The sequence below is a fragment of the Nicotiana tabacum genome, chromosome 5 (genome assembly GCF_000715075.1).
Source record: "Nicotiana tabacum cultivar K326 chromosome 5, ASM71507v2, whole genome shotgun sequence".
NCBI lineage: Eukaryota > Viridiplantae > Streptophyta > Magnoliopsida > Solanales > Solanaceae > Nicotiana > Nicotiana tabacum.
This window is the reverse complement of record NC_134084.1, coordinates 141,707,799-141,725,563: the sequence shown is the minus strand read 5'-3', so window position 1 is coordinate 141,725,563 and position 17,765 is coordinate 141,707,799. Positions and strand designations below refer to the sequence as shown.

The 17,765-nt window shown below is 36.8% G+C and overlaps 1 protein-coding gene and 1 pseudogene across 5 annotated transcripts; one reads left to right on the top strand and one right to left on the bottom strand.

The window, feature by feature from the left end:
* The first annotated feature begins 384 nt into the window (after window positions 1-384).
* On the top strand, window positions 385-12,612 carry LOC107811287 (two-component response regulator-like APRR7). Of its 5 annotated transcripts, XM_016636186.2 has the most exons (10): window positions 389-799; window positions 1,186-1,659; window positions 4,004-4,165; window positions 4,273-4,406; window positions 4,678-4,836; window positions 5,420-5,603; window positions 5,692-6,103; window positions 6,230-7,025; window positions 11,801-11,828; window positions 12,215-12,612. In XM_016636186.2, the coding sequence occupies exons 2-9, from the start codon at window positions 1,338-1,340 to the stop codon at window positions 11,813-11,815; spliced, it is 2,184 nt and encodes a 727-aa protein (XP_016491672.1). In that variant the 5' UTR covers window positions 389-799; window positions 1,186-1,337; the 3' UTR covers window positions 11,816-11,828; window positions 12,215-12,612. The 5 variants fall into 5 exon arrangements, with proteins under 5 accessions (XP_016491671.1, XP_016491672.1, XP_016491670.1 ...); XM_016636185.2 differs by having other exon boundaries at window positions 385-799; window positions 11,801-12,612; XM_016636184.2 differs by lacking the exons at window positions 11,801-11,828; window positions 12,215-12,612 and adding an exon at window positions 11,431-11,614.
* A 1,564-nt stretch (window positions 12,613-14,176) lies between these two features.
* Window positions 14,177-17,765, bottom strand: part of LOC107811286 (splicing factor Cactin-like) — a 95,959-nt pseudogene continuing 92,370 nt past the window's right edge.

Below are 17,765 nucleotides of genomic sequence, written 5' to 3'. Positions count from 1 at the left end.
TTTGGCAGAATTTGACGTTATTGTGAAAACTTGATGGTGACATGATTAATGATTCAACGGCTGAGATTAATTGAAAGAATGGAGTATACCAAAAATGTGTGTGCGCACATGTACAAACCAAAAGTTGCCCGTGCAGATATTCACTTTTAGATATTTCTGCCTAACCACATGTTTATCAAAGGGTATTTATATAACTTCCTGACGAAAATTTAACGCCGTCAGAACCGTCATTTCATTTCAGTGTTGGCATCTGACAAGGCAAACTGAAACTGTGAAACCACTGACGTCGACGTTGTCTCTTAAATCGAAAAAATATCTAAAATGCTCAGCAGTTGCCACGTGTCCCTCCTTTAAATCTGTCCTGATTCGGCCCAAGCCCTCGATATCCTTCTTTTGATTCTGCCTCAGGATATTGACTGATGTGGCATATCTCATCCTACGTGGAGACTATGGGGCCTACATTTTGTCCACGTCATCTGCTTCAATTCGTCCCAACTTCCTGGTTTCTTACTATTACCTCATAATTAACTTTCCGTGGATATAGTAGTAAAGTGTTTCTTCGTACAACCAAAATCTCCCTGTGAGAAAAACAGTTAGAAACCCCTTTTGGTTTTTACTCGATAAAGCAATTCATTTTTATATCTGTTCCTTAATTTTCTGTAAAATTCATTATGATATAATTAATAATTTTCTCTCCAAATCAGTTTTCATGACTCAATTGCTCTATTTTTTGCTGGGTTTAACGGAATTTCGATTGAAAAAGCAATCCCTTTAACTGCTTTCTCGATGACCTCAGAAGGTGCGTCTCTATTAATTATCATCAAATTCAAGTATATATTGTAGCTATATGTCTATTTTTGTTTTAGGTATGTGTCTTTCTGCTATGCAATTGTATCATATGCTTAGTATCATTCTCTGTGCTGGTTAGTACTACGGTTTAGTGTGTAATTATTAAGTAGTATTTCAATACTATTGATTTTGTTATTCAATTGATCGTATTTTTATGACGGTAGTGTTTGGGTCAGTTTGTGCCACCTCGTCTATTCCATCAGGTGCCTGCTACCTTCCATCAGTAGAGGTACTGGGTAACTCTGCCTACTATGGCTTAGGCTGATGAGAAGAAATTTACCTTGTGTTTTACCTCGATTATTCGATTAATCGTCTAACATTTCTAATGTGGAATAGGTTTGAGAGGGTTTGTTATGAAGAATTTGGGTTCTTGATGAAGAAGCAATGCGCAGTTTGGTTTAGCTGACAAGGATTTATGAGAGATTATGCCGGTACCACATCTTCCTTCGCATTAGTATTTTTGGATCTGGTTCGCAGGGAGTGTTTCAATGACTATAGTTGGTGATGAAGAAAGAGAAATGCCAGATGAGGACAAGGTTATTGGAGATGGGATTTCGCATGAGAGGCTAAATGTGGTTCAGGATAATAAGATTAACACTAATACAACCAATAGTGATAGAATAGATGTGAGAGGGAACACATTGCAAGCTCAAGGTGGTTTGAAATTGCAACAACAGCAACAGAGTCAAGGGTCGGTAGTCTGTTGGGAACAATTTCTTCATGTCACCTCCATTAAAGTGCTTCTGGTGGAGAATGATGATTCTACACGACATGTCGTCTCTGCTTTACTTCGAAATTGCAATTATGAAGGTTAGTTCTGTGTTATTTACTATTGTCAAGTTTGAGTTTTAGCTTGATGCAATGTTAGCAAATAGTTATCATTGGTTTTTTTTTTTTTTAAAAAAACCCTAGGTTGTTCTTGTATCTGCATAGCTTTCCTTTTATGAAAAAATAAAAAGATGTATGTATAATACAACAAAAAGTGTAACTATTTTAACAAGCGAATTGAAATAACTAGTAGGGGTATAATTTAGTGGAATATATGAAGTAAAAATCATATCAATCAAGTTGGAAAATCATCTTAAATTTCTGATTTAGATGAAAAGATGCGGGTTCATGTTTTTGGGAGCTAGTTTTCTTATTCTAAAATTTTATTTCTTATTGTTAACGACTAAAATTTCATTCGTAACATTTTTTAACAATTAATGTATTTGATGGGATTGCGATGTCCAATGCGAACAACTAAGATATTTAGGCTCGTTGTTCCAAGATAACGGAATGATAGATCAAGATGTTACACATATAATCAAAATTGGATGGTTGAATGGAGAACTGCTACTGAGGTGTATGTGATGGAAGGATGTCTACCAAAATGAAGGGTAAGTTCTATAGAACAGCTATAAGTCAAGCAATGTTATATGAGGTGAATGTTGAGCCGCTAAAATCCGATACATCAGTCATAGAGATGTGGATGCTAAGATGGATGTGCAATCATATAAGATTAGACGAGATTAGAAATGACCACATTCACGAGAAGGTTCAAGTAGTACAAATTGAAGATAAAATGATAAAAGGTCGCTTGAGATGGTTTAGTCATGTCTCGGGTCGACCACTAACTGCTGCGTTCCATAGATGTGAAACTATGGTGAGTGAAGTTTGTTAAAAAAGATGAGTTAGACCTAAAATCACTTGAAAGGAGGTTGTCTCGAAAGACCTATAATCTCTTGGGATCCATGCAAACTTAGCGAAAGATAAGGCATGATGGAAGAACAAAAATCTATATAGGCTATACCTATTAGTTGAAATATGTTTTAGTCATGTTAGCACTTTTACTTTACGTCTTATGCTTTTCTATGAGTTGTTTAGCCTTTCAGAGATTTAATCAGTAGGAAATATAAAGAACTTTTAGTACTTTTTATTTATTTTTTATTTTTTATTTTTTGTTTTGTATAATATTGGCCAGAGATGAGTTCAAATGGAGTAACACGGTCTTGAAGATTCATATACGCGATCTTAACTTGTTTGGGACTGAGGCATAATAGTAGTAACAATGGTTGTTGTAGTAATGACCTCTTAAAGACAGCGCTGAGGGTTATGAGGCGCTCGCTTTAACACCTTAGCCCCTACACTAAGCGAGGGAAAACACACAACCTAGCTTAAACTAAGTTTCAAGGGTTAAGTGTGCCTTAAATGAGTCTCTAACAACAACGATGGAGATGCCTAATAGATGAGCTAGCTGGACTTCTTGTTGGATTCAGTTGTTGGTTGAGCTGAGGGTTTCACATACTGAGTAAGACATGACATATTTGTCTTCTTAAACAATGATTTATGGAGGGTATTATCCGATTCCTGAAAAGCGAGTGGACCACCTTTTATTAAAGTTATTTTATTAAAATGTATTAATCCATCTTTTTATAATTGAGAAATCCACAAGGGCCAGTGACATAAATATATTAATCCTATCAGCAGTAAGATTTCTGTTTTACACTTAATATTTCATTTATGTGCATCTTATAATAATCAGATATCAACAATAAATATGCTTAAATAATTTAAGTTGGAGTCTCGCCAACAACTTGATTGAGCCCAAGTTCGAGCATGATAAATATTTAGATCAAGTTTGATGTGGTTCAGTTAATCATTAATGCTGGCTCAAGTGTTCAACACTTGTTTTCTGTAAAACTTTTAAGAGAAGACATGATCCAATCGGAACTTGACACGTGAAGATAGAAAGGAAGGGAGAGCGGCCCTTATACAAGGCTCTTGAAAAGGGAGGACAAAGTTTTCCATATCTAGCAACTTAGTTCCATTCCTTAGGTTAATCTGGCAGTTTAAACTAAAACATAAATATGTTCATCTAATTTGTATCTAAATTTGTGAATCTTGTTTATGAAACTGTATACTGGCAGCAGAAATCTTTCATGGTGTTCATACTGATAAATATTTCACTTCAACTTAATATGAAGTTTCAAGTTTCATTTTGTGTGATATTTGGTAATAGGAACCTAAGTGCTTCTCTACGCTTTTCCCTTTTATTTACACTCTAAACTCATGAGTAGTATCTGCTGTATTTGTTGTAAATATCTTTTGTGTGGTTGCTCTCTTATCACTTTTGTATTCTTTATTATCATCTCATAAACCTTGTTATTTGCAGTTATAGAAGCAGCCAATGGATTGCAAGCTTGGAAGATACTGGAAAACCTGACCTATCATATTGATCTAGTGTTAACAGAGGTTGTAATGCCTTGTTTGTCAGGCTTAGGCCTTCTATGCAAAATCATGAGCCACTACGCACACAAGACTATTCCTGTGATCAGTAAGTAACCCTTGCTATGTTGGCCAATGCGCCTATTGTAAAAGTCTTACTACACTATGTTTAATTTTGATTTGATACTATTAACACCTGATGAGGGCTGTGTGCAGTGATGTCATCTCACGATTCAATGGGTTTAGTCTTCAAGTGTTTGTCAAAAGGTGCAGTTGACTTCCTGGTAAAACCTATACGGAAGAATGAGCTTAAGAACCTGTGGCAGCATGTGTGGAGAAGATGCCACAGTGTGAGGCACCATTACTCTCAAGATTCTTTTTCTTCTAAGCTTCTTGGTGTAAAATGAATGGCTGATGCACTGATGTCCATCCACATACCTGAATTATCAGTTATTGTTAGTTATGGAGATTAGTGTCTGCTAATTTGTTCAATGGGCTGTTTTTCTAGTTATAGGCTGTTTCTTAGTTGTGTGTAATATGCCATTTCTGTACTCACCTTTTAAAGCTAGCCTTCCCAGTGTTTTCTGTACTGCTGTGATTAATTCATTTTCATTTTCTCAGTCTAGTGGAAGTGGGAGCGAAAGTGGTACTCAAACCCAAAAATCTATAAAATCAAAAAGCAAGAAGTCTGAAAACAACAGTGGTAGCAATGATGGGGAAGATAATGGGAGCGATGACCTAAATGTTGGAAACGGCAGTGATGATGGAAGTGGCACACAGGTACTGACATTTGGTTGCCTTCACTAAAAAATAAAGGACATTGTGCAAAATCTGCCTTTTAGCTTATTTTTCATTTATTCATATGCAGAAAATAACAAATGATAGCAACAGCCTCGAAAATGGGCTAGGACTCCTCTTTCATAGTTATTTGAAGCATTAGATAATTGAGGTGATTTCCTCTTTTTTTTTTCTTCGAAATGTTCTACTGATTAGTATATGTAGACGAGAGTCTGAGGCAGTATATTCACACATTAAGAACACTAAATTCTGCAGCAAATAAACGAGGTAGAAATGTAAGACTTCATTTGAGTTAGAGTGCATTGGTTAGTCCATTGTGACTTAGATAATTTTAGATGTCCTAGCAATTGAAAGCAATGGTTATATAAGTTTCTTACAGAAAGGAAAGAAGTAAAAACTCCAAAATTTAATGTGTTTTTCTTTAGTCACATTATCATTACAATTCAACATAATAGTTCTATTATGATGTCCCAGTTAAGCATTAAAATTCCCATGCTTAATGGCTAATAGAAGTACAGAATCATTTAAATAATATTTCTTTGAGTCTGAAATTTTTATTTTGCAGAGTTCCTGGACAAAGCAAGCTGTTGAAGTTGATAGCTCTCAGGCAGTACCTCCACGGAATCTGTTACCTGAGTGTTCAGACAGCACTTGTGCACAGGTTCTTCATTCAAATGCAGAAACCGCTGCTAACAGGAGTGCACACATAACCACCAAAAGAAAATGGCAAGTAGGAGAAGAAAAACCTGGTAATGAGTATTACTCATCTTTTTCTCCTCTTTGGTTCTAGCTTTTCATAGTTGACTGAAAATGTATCAATCATGTGTTTCATTGAAGATTACATTGCAAAGGGAAAACCCTCCCTCATAGGCATACCTAGAAATCAGAAGTCACAATCTGAAAATGCAATCCAGATTCCATCCAAACTTGTTGGGGCGAAACAGAACAGTCTGCTGGAAATAGATTCCAATTCAAGCAGTTTTAAGATGGATAAATACCAGGCAAATCTAGATCGTAATTGTCCATCCACTGAATATCATGATGTGACTGCTGAGACGTCTCATCATCGGAGTGACAGCAGAGAGTTGAACAAAGCTGTATTAGAAAGCAATAATGCATCCATTAATGAATCTAAACAGCCACTTCTTGAGCTAAGTTTGAAAAGGCTAAGAGGACCAAAAGAACCAGGGAAAACTGCTCAAGATGATCGTAATGTTTTGAGAAGATCAGATCTTTCAGCTTTCTCAAGGTTTGGAGACAATATTTACTAGTTTATGCTTTCTAAACTATTTTATCAGAGCTACTGCTGATTTCCTTTGTTGGATGGGAACTTTCAGCAATTTACCTTTTGCTCTGTGGGTGGACTATTTTGCAGGTATAATTTGTCCTCAAACCCTATGACGACTCCTCATGGGATCACCCTAAGTAGTTCTTTAATTGATAATAGCCAAGAAGTTGCCAAGAAAGAGCCTGTATGTGATATTCCAACTCAGACAAATGAGAAATTACAACATCCAACCTCAAATGGAACGGGCAATAATATAGATATGGGGTCCACCACTAATAAACTTCCTAAGGAGCTATTACTTTCTATAGATAAGTCAGAAGCAACATCGACAATTAACGATTTGCAACCATCGTCAGCTTTCAAGCCTGTAAAAATTGACTTCAGAATCTCTCCTCAGCAAGGGCAACAAGTTAAGCCTTGTAACATGCAAGCCACAACCAGTCTTGCTCCGCAAGGCTCTCACACTGACATCCTAATTCAGCAGCCTCATCAGCACCACCGAGATCATCATGTCAACGACCTGGATCAGCGTTGCACTTCCAATCATGTTGATTGCTCATTGAAAAAACTGGCTGTGGGTGGACGAAGTTGTGCTTCGTCCAATATTCTAACTAGGCCTTATGAAGGGAACCCTGAATATCAGAGTTTGAACAGAAGTGCTTCTGGAAGTAACCGTGGAAGCAATGCGCAGGATGGAAGCTACACGGCTATAAATGCTGGAGGCACAAATGCAGAAAGTGATAATGGGTTAGCTGGCAAAAATGGAAGTGGTGATGCCAGTGGCAGTGGTTGTGGAAGTACGATAGATCCTTCTAAACTTACTAGAGCAGCAGCCTTGACCAAATTTCATTGGAAGAAGAAAGAAAGATGCTTTAAAAAAAAGGTACATTCGAACAAGCAATTTGTATCTTATCTATCATAATCTTGTTTTCATCAGCGACTTATCCTATTCCTAGTTTCTTGTGAATCTTTGTGCTTAAGTACTTTTGGTATCAGCACATTATACTGAGAGCCTCCTAATTTACTTATATAAGACACATAAATTTCAGCAGTCAAGTTCATTTCTTATGCTTTAGAGTTGAAGTCTACTCTAGTCCATTCTCTAGCACACAAACGCAGCGTGACATAATAGTATAATTCTGCAATTTTTTCATCATCTTATGACCACACCTCCCTTAAATTAATTTGTTGGTAATTGATATTTGTTTTAGTTTTCTAACTAGTATTACTCTCTCCATATAAAATTAGGTGTCACAAGTAGATTGACATGAAAAAAATTAGACAAGAGTTGAAAATTTAATTTAACTTGATGGAAGTAGGTATTAACTTGTATTGACTTAAACTTTTAATAAGTTTAAAATTTTTGTGATGGTTAAAGTGAAACTTTTTTTCATAAATCCAGCATGAAGAGAAGCAGATCAGTCAGTGTACTATTGTCATACCTGGTCAATGTGTTTATTTGGTGTTATATGTAGATGACTTAACCATTTTAGGCGGTGACTATGAGAAAATCCAGTTAAAAAGGATATCAAACCAGTCATTTCCAAACCAAGGATTTAGGAAATCTAAATACTTTCCTGGTAACACCTAATGGAGAGATGATACTGAGAAAGGAGGCATTTATTAGATATTTTTAAGGAATATGATGCAGTGCAACCTATTGAGTCCCGTTGATCCGGACAATGAACTGTTAGCAGATCAGGCGAAGCCATGTCCAAATCCTGAAAGGCACCGAAGGCTAGTCAGGAAATTAAACGGTGTCACTATTATCTGAATAAACATTTCTTTTGCTGTGGGTGCAGTGAGTCAGTTCAGGTTGTTTCTATGTACTAGTCATTAGGATGTTTTGTGAATCTCAAAATACACTAGGTTAAGGATGGTTGTATGAAGATGTTGAAGACATAATTAAATAAATAAAAGTGTGTTCTTTCTAACATCTTAAGCTTTTAGATAAGATGGTCACACATTTCAACATGGTATCAGAGCAGGCTGAGGTCCTGGATTCAAGTCGCACAGCCACCCAATATCAAAAAGAATTTTCACGTTCTTGGCTCATTAAAAAGAACCAAGCCCGCATATTAGGAGGCGTGTTGAAGACATAATTAAGTAAATAAAAGTGTTTTCTCTAGCAGTTTAAGCTTTTAGATGAGATGATCGCACATTTTAACAGAAGACAATGGGAAATACTGGATATATTGATGCAGACTAGGCTGGTTCACCAATAAAATGTTGTGTTTTTGTTGGTGGTAATCTTGTAGTATGGAAAAGTAAGAAAAATAATGTTTTGCCCAATCTAGTATAGAAGCTTATATTGAGCCATGGCAACAAGGGGGAAGCTTAATATCAAGCCATGGCAACAACTTTTGTAACCCCATATGGGTTAAACGAGTAATCGGAGAATTGGCGTTTGTATACTAGACATTAAATGAAATGTTGTGATAATCAAGCAACACCACATATAGGCAGTTGTATGGTACATTGAAGTGTTTTTATTGTAACTTGGCTTGATATTGCCATTCTAGTCACTGTCGCAGGTTAGTTTATGTGCTCTCCATGTGACTCATTGGGATGCAAGTGTATATATCCTTTGTATAAAATCAAATCCAAAGAGAGAATTAATGTCTAGGATCAAGGAAATGAGTAGATATTGGATACAGAGGTGTAGATTGAGCAAGATCGCCTTCTAATATACGTTCTACCTTTGGATGGTTTAATTATAGGCGTAGGAGAAGAAGACCAAAGGCATGGGAGGTAGCTTTGTTGGCTCTTATGTGGGTCGTATGGAGAGACAAATAGGAGAGCTTTTAAGAGGATTGAAAATGATTTTGTACAATTGAGGAATAGCCTCTTTTGCTTTGATGGCTTTTTGGTGCACCCTTGAGATTCCTTCTTGTACAGATGAGGGTATCTTTCGTAGAGAATCAGGTTTTGTTGTAGATTCTCTACTTTTAGTATATCTCTTGGGAGTTTTCCCCCAATATCATTTACTTTGTCAAAAAAAAAAAAAAAAAATTGTAGGTAATTTTGTGTTGGTAAGATCAAAAAACAAAACGTGGTTACTAGCTCTAGGACAGAAGCAGAGTATCACACAACGGTTGTTGCAACTTGCGAACTCAACAACAACAACAACAACAAACCCAGTGTAATCCCACAAGTAGGGTCTAGGGAGGGTACCACAGACCTTACCCCTACCTTTAAGAAGACAGAGCGCTGTTTCCAGAAGACCCTCGGCTAGGATAGGTAAAAGGAAGGGCAACAACAAGTATACCAATTAGAAAACCAAAGCAAAAATACAAAACTAAATACACTAGGTACTGCAATCAGAAAGCCGAATTTATTTGGATCAACTAGTTCTTCATAATGTATTGTAACCCGTGTTTCATAAGGTAACTAAACACATGGAGATCAACATCACTTTGTTAGAGCAATGATACACTTACGAGAAATTGTTATGGAATTCCTGAAGTCAAATGATCAGGTTGAAAATATATTCACCTAGTCTCTCACCGGTCCTCGATTAATTATACTTCCTCCGTTTCAATTTATCTGTACCTATTTTCTTTTTAGTCCATGCCAAAAAGAATGACCCCTTTCTATATTTGGAAGCAATTTACCTTTATCCAATGATCTATAGCCACAAAATATGTGTCTTATTTTACACCACAAGTTCAAAAATTCTCTTTTTTCTTAAATTCCGTGCCCAGTCAAATAGGTTCACATAAATTGAAATGGAGGGAGTATTTGTAGCAAGCTTGGTACATAGTATTTGTAACAAACTTGGTACATACAACTTGTATGTACCAAACATGTAGAAATGGATAATCCACATTTGTTATCCCTGGTAGGGGAGAAATATTACAAATATAAAATATAAGACCCAGTGACCTAGAATTTGGAAGAACCAAATTTTCGCATAATGCTTTGAGTACCTTGAAAACTTTGGGACCAACTATTATCCATTTTCTTTTACAAGTAGGACCAACTTCTAACCATGGCGTGACCTTTAGAAACTTTTTTCTTATCAGGTACTTTTTTTTTAGAATTACCTGATCACAATAAGGCCATTCACGATCTTTTATTCGTGGCATGAGATTGCTCATAGACCATGGTTCTAGTCTCTTATGGCAATTGCTTGAAATATAGAAGATGCTCTCGGAGACTAAACTGTAAGTATCGTATAGAAATTAAGCATACAATTTCTCTTAGAGGATATAATTGATCTAAAAGCAACTACAACCAAGTTACACTTGGGCTCCTCTAGAAGAATAACTGACATCACATATATTGTCTGACTCCTATAGTTGTCCTTATGGTTGTATTACTAATATTATAGTAGTTTCCGCTATCATAGGACATCAAAAGTTACCTGCCATCATCTTATAGCTTTAGATGTGGAATTTCGAATTGCTTTTTGCTATGCACTCAGTTGCAGTACTGCAGTTCCTTGAGGCTGTCTCTCTACAGCTTGCTACTAAATAGGCAAATATATTATGCTAGATGGAACTAATGCTTAAAAGATATCAAACTTATTGGTCCTTTAGTAATAGGCTGTTTAGTCAACCATGGAACAAACAGGAGTTTGCAGGATTTGTTTTCCATACTTTTACTTTGTAATAGGTAAAAGTAAAAGGAGTAACCCAACAAGATCAAAGATGATTAAAGTCCAGCTCATGTATAATACTAGATTCAAGTCTCTACATATTTGGGTTAAAGCACTAAAAAGGAGCTCTTCATTTGCTGCTTTCAGAAACTGTAGAAAGCCATTGGCCTATAGTAATATTCTGGAAATAGACGGTGCAAAAACTTAAGTCGAGTTACATTTATTCAAGTCCATTATTCTCTGCAAAAGTTTGTAGTCATGGTGGATAGAATATACCAATCCTTAAATGATTGCAGAGGCTATATCATGTAAATAGCTATGTATCGTCACTGTTTATTCCTCATATGCTCTAATATTACTTCAAATTTTACTTATATTTGTGCCTCTTTTGGCTCTGTCTATTCCCCTGGTTCCAATTTGCTTGGCACTCTTAATTGACACCTTTCTACATTTAGAAGCTGACAATTTAACTTTTCCATTCTGCATTGATGTGACTTATTGAAGGTCCCACGGGATAGAAAAACAAATTGTTTGCTATAAGAGTACTTTTCATATTTTATGTATATCTACCTTACGTGTCAGAAATCTTCCATTTTAAAATTGTGTCTGATCAAAGATGCTTAAAAAAATTGAGATGGGAGGAGTAACATGGAATTTTTTTCTTGTTAACCTGCTTACCTGGCAACAGTGCGAGGTTTTTCTGAATCCCAAATACAAAGACACATCAGAAGAAGTAAAAGAAGGAAAGGGAAGTTGATTATGTGATTCCCTGAGGGATAGGCTTCTTGGAACTTTGACGTTCAAGTGACAGTTAAGGTTAGCAATATAGTATTGGATCTTTTCTGTGGCTTTCGGATCCTCAAAAGATTCCAAAAGAAAGAGATGCCAATTTGGAGGAAATATTAAAATAGTTATGGATGGATGAAAATTACTTATGCATGTTTGATGCTATTGAGTACGAAATGATCGAGTATATATGTCAAATGGCGCTTCTATCTTCTTTTATTCAAGTTATAGAACTGATAATTAACATTGTGGATCAACTGTTACTTTTGCAGGGAAATGGACTGTAATTTTTAAATTCAGGTAGGCAATACTTGAACCATCATGTATGAACCTCTTGAGCAAATTGTAAGAGAAGACTGATTTTTCTGCTTCCAAGTCAAGTGATCCTAGCTAGTTGAAGCTGGTCTACTACCTCTCTGCATCATACAGTTGATTGTGAGGAACACACATATTTCTAGTTTCAGTAATCTTCCTTTTGTGTATCGTGCATGTGTACATTCAGAAAGTCATAGGAGTGCCTTATATGAGTAGGGAGTTGAAGTTTAGAAGGAATGAGGTTGACCTCAAAAGAGTACATGGGTTGTAGACCTAAAAGCTATGTGGCAAATTGCAGGCAATTCCTGTTTAGTTCTTCATTTTCTGTTATTTTGCTGAAGTCAAATGGCTAAACCATCCATTTGTGTCAGGATGGCATAGTCGCAGTTAAACAGGAGGATAGCAGAACAGTGGCAACTGTATCGAGGATATTTTCTGCGGCAGACAGAGCAAAACAACCCAAACAATACTGCAGAATGATGATTTTGAGTCGTACTTCCTGATCCTGCATGCATTAAGTTTGTTTGTTCATAATAGTGTCCTGTACTGTGAGGATCTGGTCATGTAAAACGTATAGTCAGCTTTAACCATTTATTCCTGGCAGATATTGACAGTGCCAGTAATTGTGACTTGTTATAAGGGGTGTTCTGCTTTTCAGCAAGTTGCCTTCTACAATAACAACTTGTCACTCTTCATTTGTGTCTAATGAACAAAATATATATGGTTTGATCCTGTTGGTGATAAATCTATGTTTCTGACATTCTGATGCTAGAATTAGCCTCTGGCTACCATTTTGGATTCCAGGAACAATTGGATCTCTTCTGCGGATTGGTATTGGCATTCTTTGTCATGAAATGTTTTAGTATCTTCCGTTATATGGTTGTTATTTGAAAGCTTGAAGTTTAATTCTTCCTACACAAATTAGCAAAATACTGATGAGCAAACTGCTACCATGTGACAAGGAGGTCACATGTTCGATTCGTGGAAACAGCCTCTTGTAGAAATGCAGGGGAAGGTTGTGTACAATAGATCCTTTTGGTCCAGCCTTTCCCAGACCCCGCACATAGCGGGAGCTTAATGCATCGGGCTGCCTCTTTTTAATGATTAAGAAAGTAGAAAAGTTGAGCATTTTTTTCCTCATGGTTATCTTTACTCGTATAATTTGTTGCTCGGCACTAGCAAGAAGGTAATTACTCTGTCCATCTTAGTTGAAGTAATTGCAGCATGTATAGAACCATTTGATTAGCTTCTATATTCTGTTTGTCTTCTCCGTTTTCCTGCAAACACCATCTTATCCCAAACTCATTCTATCCTTTGTATAATTGCACTATAAGTAATTGACTACAGTAATGCAGAGAAGAGCAACCTTATACGTAAATTGCTTGTGCTTTGAGCTGCAGGTCTACTTTGGATTTTGGCACCCCATGTGCTTGATGCCTATCCTATCTATGGTGGTACGGCCATTTCCGGAAACTACTACCCCTTCTGCTCGTTTTATGGGAAAACTGTTTATATTTACAAATTTCATTTTACCTTCAATAATATGCTTTTATATCCAAAAAATCTCATAGCTCTTAAATTATGTGCCTAGCTAAATGCTGACACATAAGTTGAAGCGGGGTTTTTGGGGTGGGGGTCCACGGTAAAAATTGCACGGGGCGCCCTATTTGGTCGACCCCATTTAATCTATATCTATTTTTTTAAAAGTTTTAACTTGTACCCACTTTTTAAACAATTTCAGCTCCTTTCTCCTCCTCCTTCTCTTCCTTCGTTTTCTTCTCCTTCTTCTTTCTTCGTTAATTGTTCTCTTTATTCTTAACATCGAGTTATCTTCTTTCGATGTTGCAGGTTCTATTGACCGAATATAAGAGCCTGCCTCCCCTATTTCAGGACACACCTAATTTCAGGACACACCTAAAAGGGTAAGTATCTAGAACTGAAATGTTAAGTGCTAAACATGGCAATTTGCCTAATAATATCAGATACAACTCCTTCAATAAACTTGACAAGGTAACTTGACCAAGCAAGCAACATAACACATAACATACATACAAAGAGCACTAAAATGGTTCACGAGGAGCAGAAGTAAACCTTGTATTCAATGAATGTGTATATAAATTTATTTAGAGGAGCTATATGTTAAGAAAAGTCCTGCGCAAAACTTCCCTAGAACCCAAAGAATGAAATAAAGATGAGTACATAGTCATCTTCATAGCAGAAAGTTAGTTAACAAACAAAATATCTTTTCTCAGAAGTTTCAATGGAAGCACAAACCAACATGAATAATTAGGCCAATGGCATTAAGAGTTTCAAAACTTGCAATTTGGCATTTTAGTGTTTAGTAAACTTGTCACCCTCCCAACATCAGTATTCTACTATGATGAGCATTTGAGTGCGTCAGAGAAAAAGCTAAGACGGTGCTTGCATGGAGCAAAAATTCACAAGACAGATCTCACGAAAGTTACTTTCCCTACTGGCCAAACCTACCCAAACCAAAAATCAATTGAAATTTATCAAATTCCATAACCACACTAAGAATGAAACACTAGAAACCCGACTGATTTCAACATAATTGACTCCCTTGTCAACTGAAATCAACCGAAACTGTGAGTTAACAATATCATTCTCAGCTTTGGATCACACACATAATGGACACTTCACAAAATTCGTCATGAATCACATCACATATCAACTGGCCTAATAAGTACATAAACAAGAAATGGATAATAAAACACTGAACTAACTTTGCAACAAATCGTGTGCTTCCTGAAGCTCATCGACGATACCGATGACCCTTGAAGTTAAAGTAGAGATGCAGAAGTCCTTGGTCGAATATGCACTTGAACCCCTTTTTATGAGAGTACTCCCATTCTCTGTTAACAAATCGGAAAGCTATATCCTCATAGGGAGGGCCAGCATGGAACTTTATGATGCAAGTATCACCACTGTCCCCATCTTTCTCTATGACATATATAAGCTGGAGCTTTTGCTTTGTCAACAAGATCAGGATAAAAGATATTGAATTTGTATCCCTGCACAACCTTAGGAGGCGGGTTGTCGTGATCATAATGAGTTTGATTATGTTGAGTGCCAAAGTCCAACACCGGTGAAGCACCAATTTTAGTTGGTACTTCATCCTATAAAAGAAGGCCTAATGTTTAAGATTTATACACACCTCTCATTTGCCTTCTTATCTTCTTAAGACATTTGTACCTTCTCTCTTTAGTATTATTTCACTTGTATTTTTGGAGTGAAATAAAATATTGGTTGTGTCTGAGGAAATAGGCAAAATTGGCCGAACCTCGTAAATTCTGGTGTTCCTTTTATTGTTGTTTTATTGTCTTATTTATTATTTGGTGGCTGTCATAATTTTTGGTATAGTATTTGTGACTCATTCACACTATATACATTCGGCTTCCGCAACAATTGGTATCAGAGCCAAGGTACTGTCCAAGTATGCTCTGTGGTTGCAGCATAGTCTGATCTTTCACATCAGAAAAGATTTATCTTGGTAACTGAGTCAAGGTTCTGTCTGAGTATACTCTGTGGGTGCAACTTAGTCTGATCTTCCACACCAGAAAGGAAATAATCTTGATTTGTGTCGTTAGCTATTAAATAATATTTGTGTCAAAGATGAGAGACAATAAACAAAAAAAATCTACATCAAGTGTCAACAATACGTCATCATTGGCATCTTCGCTTATGACAAGAATTGTGTCAAATGCGAAATTTGCGGTAGAATTTTTGACGGGTCAGGACATTTTGGGATGTGGCAAGGCGAGGTTCTAGATGTCCTTTTTCAACAAGGGATAGATCTTGCCATTGAAGAAAAAAGACCAGATGTTATTGGAGAAGAAGATTAGAGAATTATCAACCGTGTTGCTTGCGGTACCATTCGATCCAACCTTGTTAGAGAGCAGAAATATTCATACACAAAGGAAACTTCTGCAAGTAAATTATGGAAAGCACTGGAGAATAAATTTTTGAAGAAAAACAGTCAAAATAAATTGTACAAGAAGAAGAGACTGTTTCACTTCACCTATGTTCCTGGTACCACGATGAATGAACATATCACCAGTTTCAATAAGTTGGTCACAGATTTGCAAAATATGGATGCAACTTTTGATGATGGTGACTTAGCCTTGATGTTGTTGGGGTCACTTCCTGATGAGTACGAACACCTAGAAACTACTTTACTCCATGGGAATGACGAAATTTCTCTCAGAGAAGTTTGTTCGGCTTTGTACAACTATGAACAAAGAAAGGAAAAAAAATAGAAGGGCAGAGAAGGAGAAGCACTGGTTGTGAGGGATCATCCTCAAAATCAAACGAGGACAAAGAAAGGAAGATCCAAGTCAAGATCTAGACCCAGCAAAGATGAATGTGCCTTTTGTCGAGAAAAGGGGCACTGGAAGAAAGACTGTCCGAAGTTGAAGAATAAGGCCAAACATAACAATGGAAAGGCCATTATGGATTCAAATGTAGCTGTGGTGATGATTCAGACTTCTCATTAGTTACAACAAAGCCATCAACATCATTAGACTTATGGTTGATGGACTCGGCTTGTAGCTATCATATGTGTCCCAATAGGGATAACACAGCGGAGTCGTCCACATAGCGGATAACAACCCTCTTACCTAATATGGCATTGGTTCAATACAATTAAGGAACCATGATGGAATGATCAGAACAATAACAGATGTTCGATATGTACTGGGTTTGAAGAAAAATCTCATCTTTTTGGGAGCCCTAGAATCAAAAGGGTTCAAAATCATTGCAGAAAATGGAGTGAAGAGTATGCCCCGGTGCACTAGTGGTAATGAAGGCCAATCGGAAAAACAATAACATGTACTGTTATCGCGCTAGTACAGTTATAGGGACAACGACAGTAACATCCAGTGACGAAAAAGAGGCAGAAGCAACCAAGCTATGGCACATGCGCTTGGGACATACTGGAGGAAAATCCTTGAAAACTCTATCAGATCAAGGATTGTTACAAGGAGTAAAGACTTGCAACTTGGAGTTTTGCGAGCATTGTATCAAAGGGAAACAAACAAGGGTTAAATTTGGTACAGTGATCCATAATACTAAAGGCATTTTGGATTATGTATACTCTGATGTTTGGGGTCCTTCTAAAACACCTTTATTGGGTGGGAAGCACTATTTTGTAACCTTTGTTGATGATTTTTCCCGAAGAGTGTGGGTGTATACAATGAAGAGCAAAGATGAAGTGTTGGAAATTTTTCTCAAATGGAAGACGATGGTGGAGAATCAAACAGGCAGGAGGATCAAGTGTATTCGCACAGACAATGGAGGTGAATACAAAAATGATCATTTCAATAAGGTCTGTAAAAATGATGTCATCGTCCGACACTTCACTGTCAGACATACACCACAACAGAATGGAGTGGCAGAACGTATGAACCGGACCTTGCTGGAGAAGGTATGGTGTATGGTGTCCAATGCTGGCTTGGGCAAAGAATTTTGGGTTGAGGCAATTACATATGCATGCCACCTCATTAATCGCTTACCATCTGCTGCTATTGATGGCAAGACACCATTTAAAAAATGGTATGAAAAGCCTGTTGTAGATTATGACTCTTTGCACATATTTGGCTCAACTGCATATTATCATGTGACAGAGTCAAAATTGGATCCAAGGGCAAAAAAGACTATTTTTATGGGGATTACTTCTGGAGTCAAAGGATATCGCTTATGGTGTCCTATGACAAAGAAAGTAATATTCAGCAGGGATGTTACCTTTGATAAATTTGCTATGGTAAATAAGGTAACAGAAGATACCAAACAAAATGAGGATGATTCTAAGCAGGTGGAGTTTGAGGGAAAATTTATTTTTCCTACACAAGAAGCAGAGGAGGAAACAAATGAAGATTATCCAATGGAAGAAGAGCTAGTAGAGAG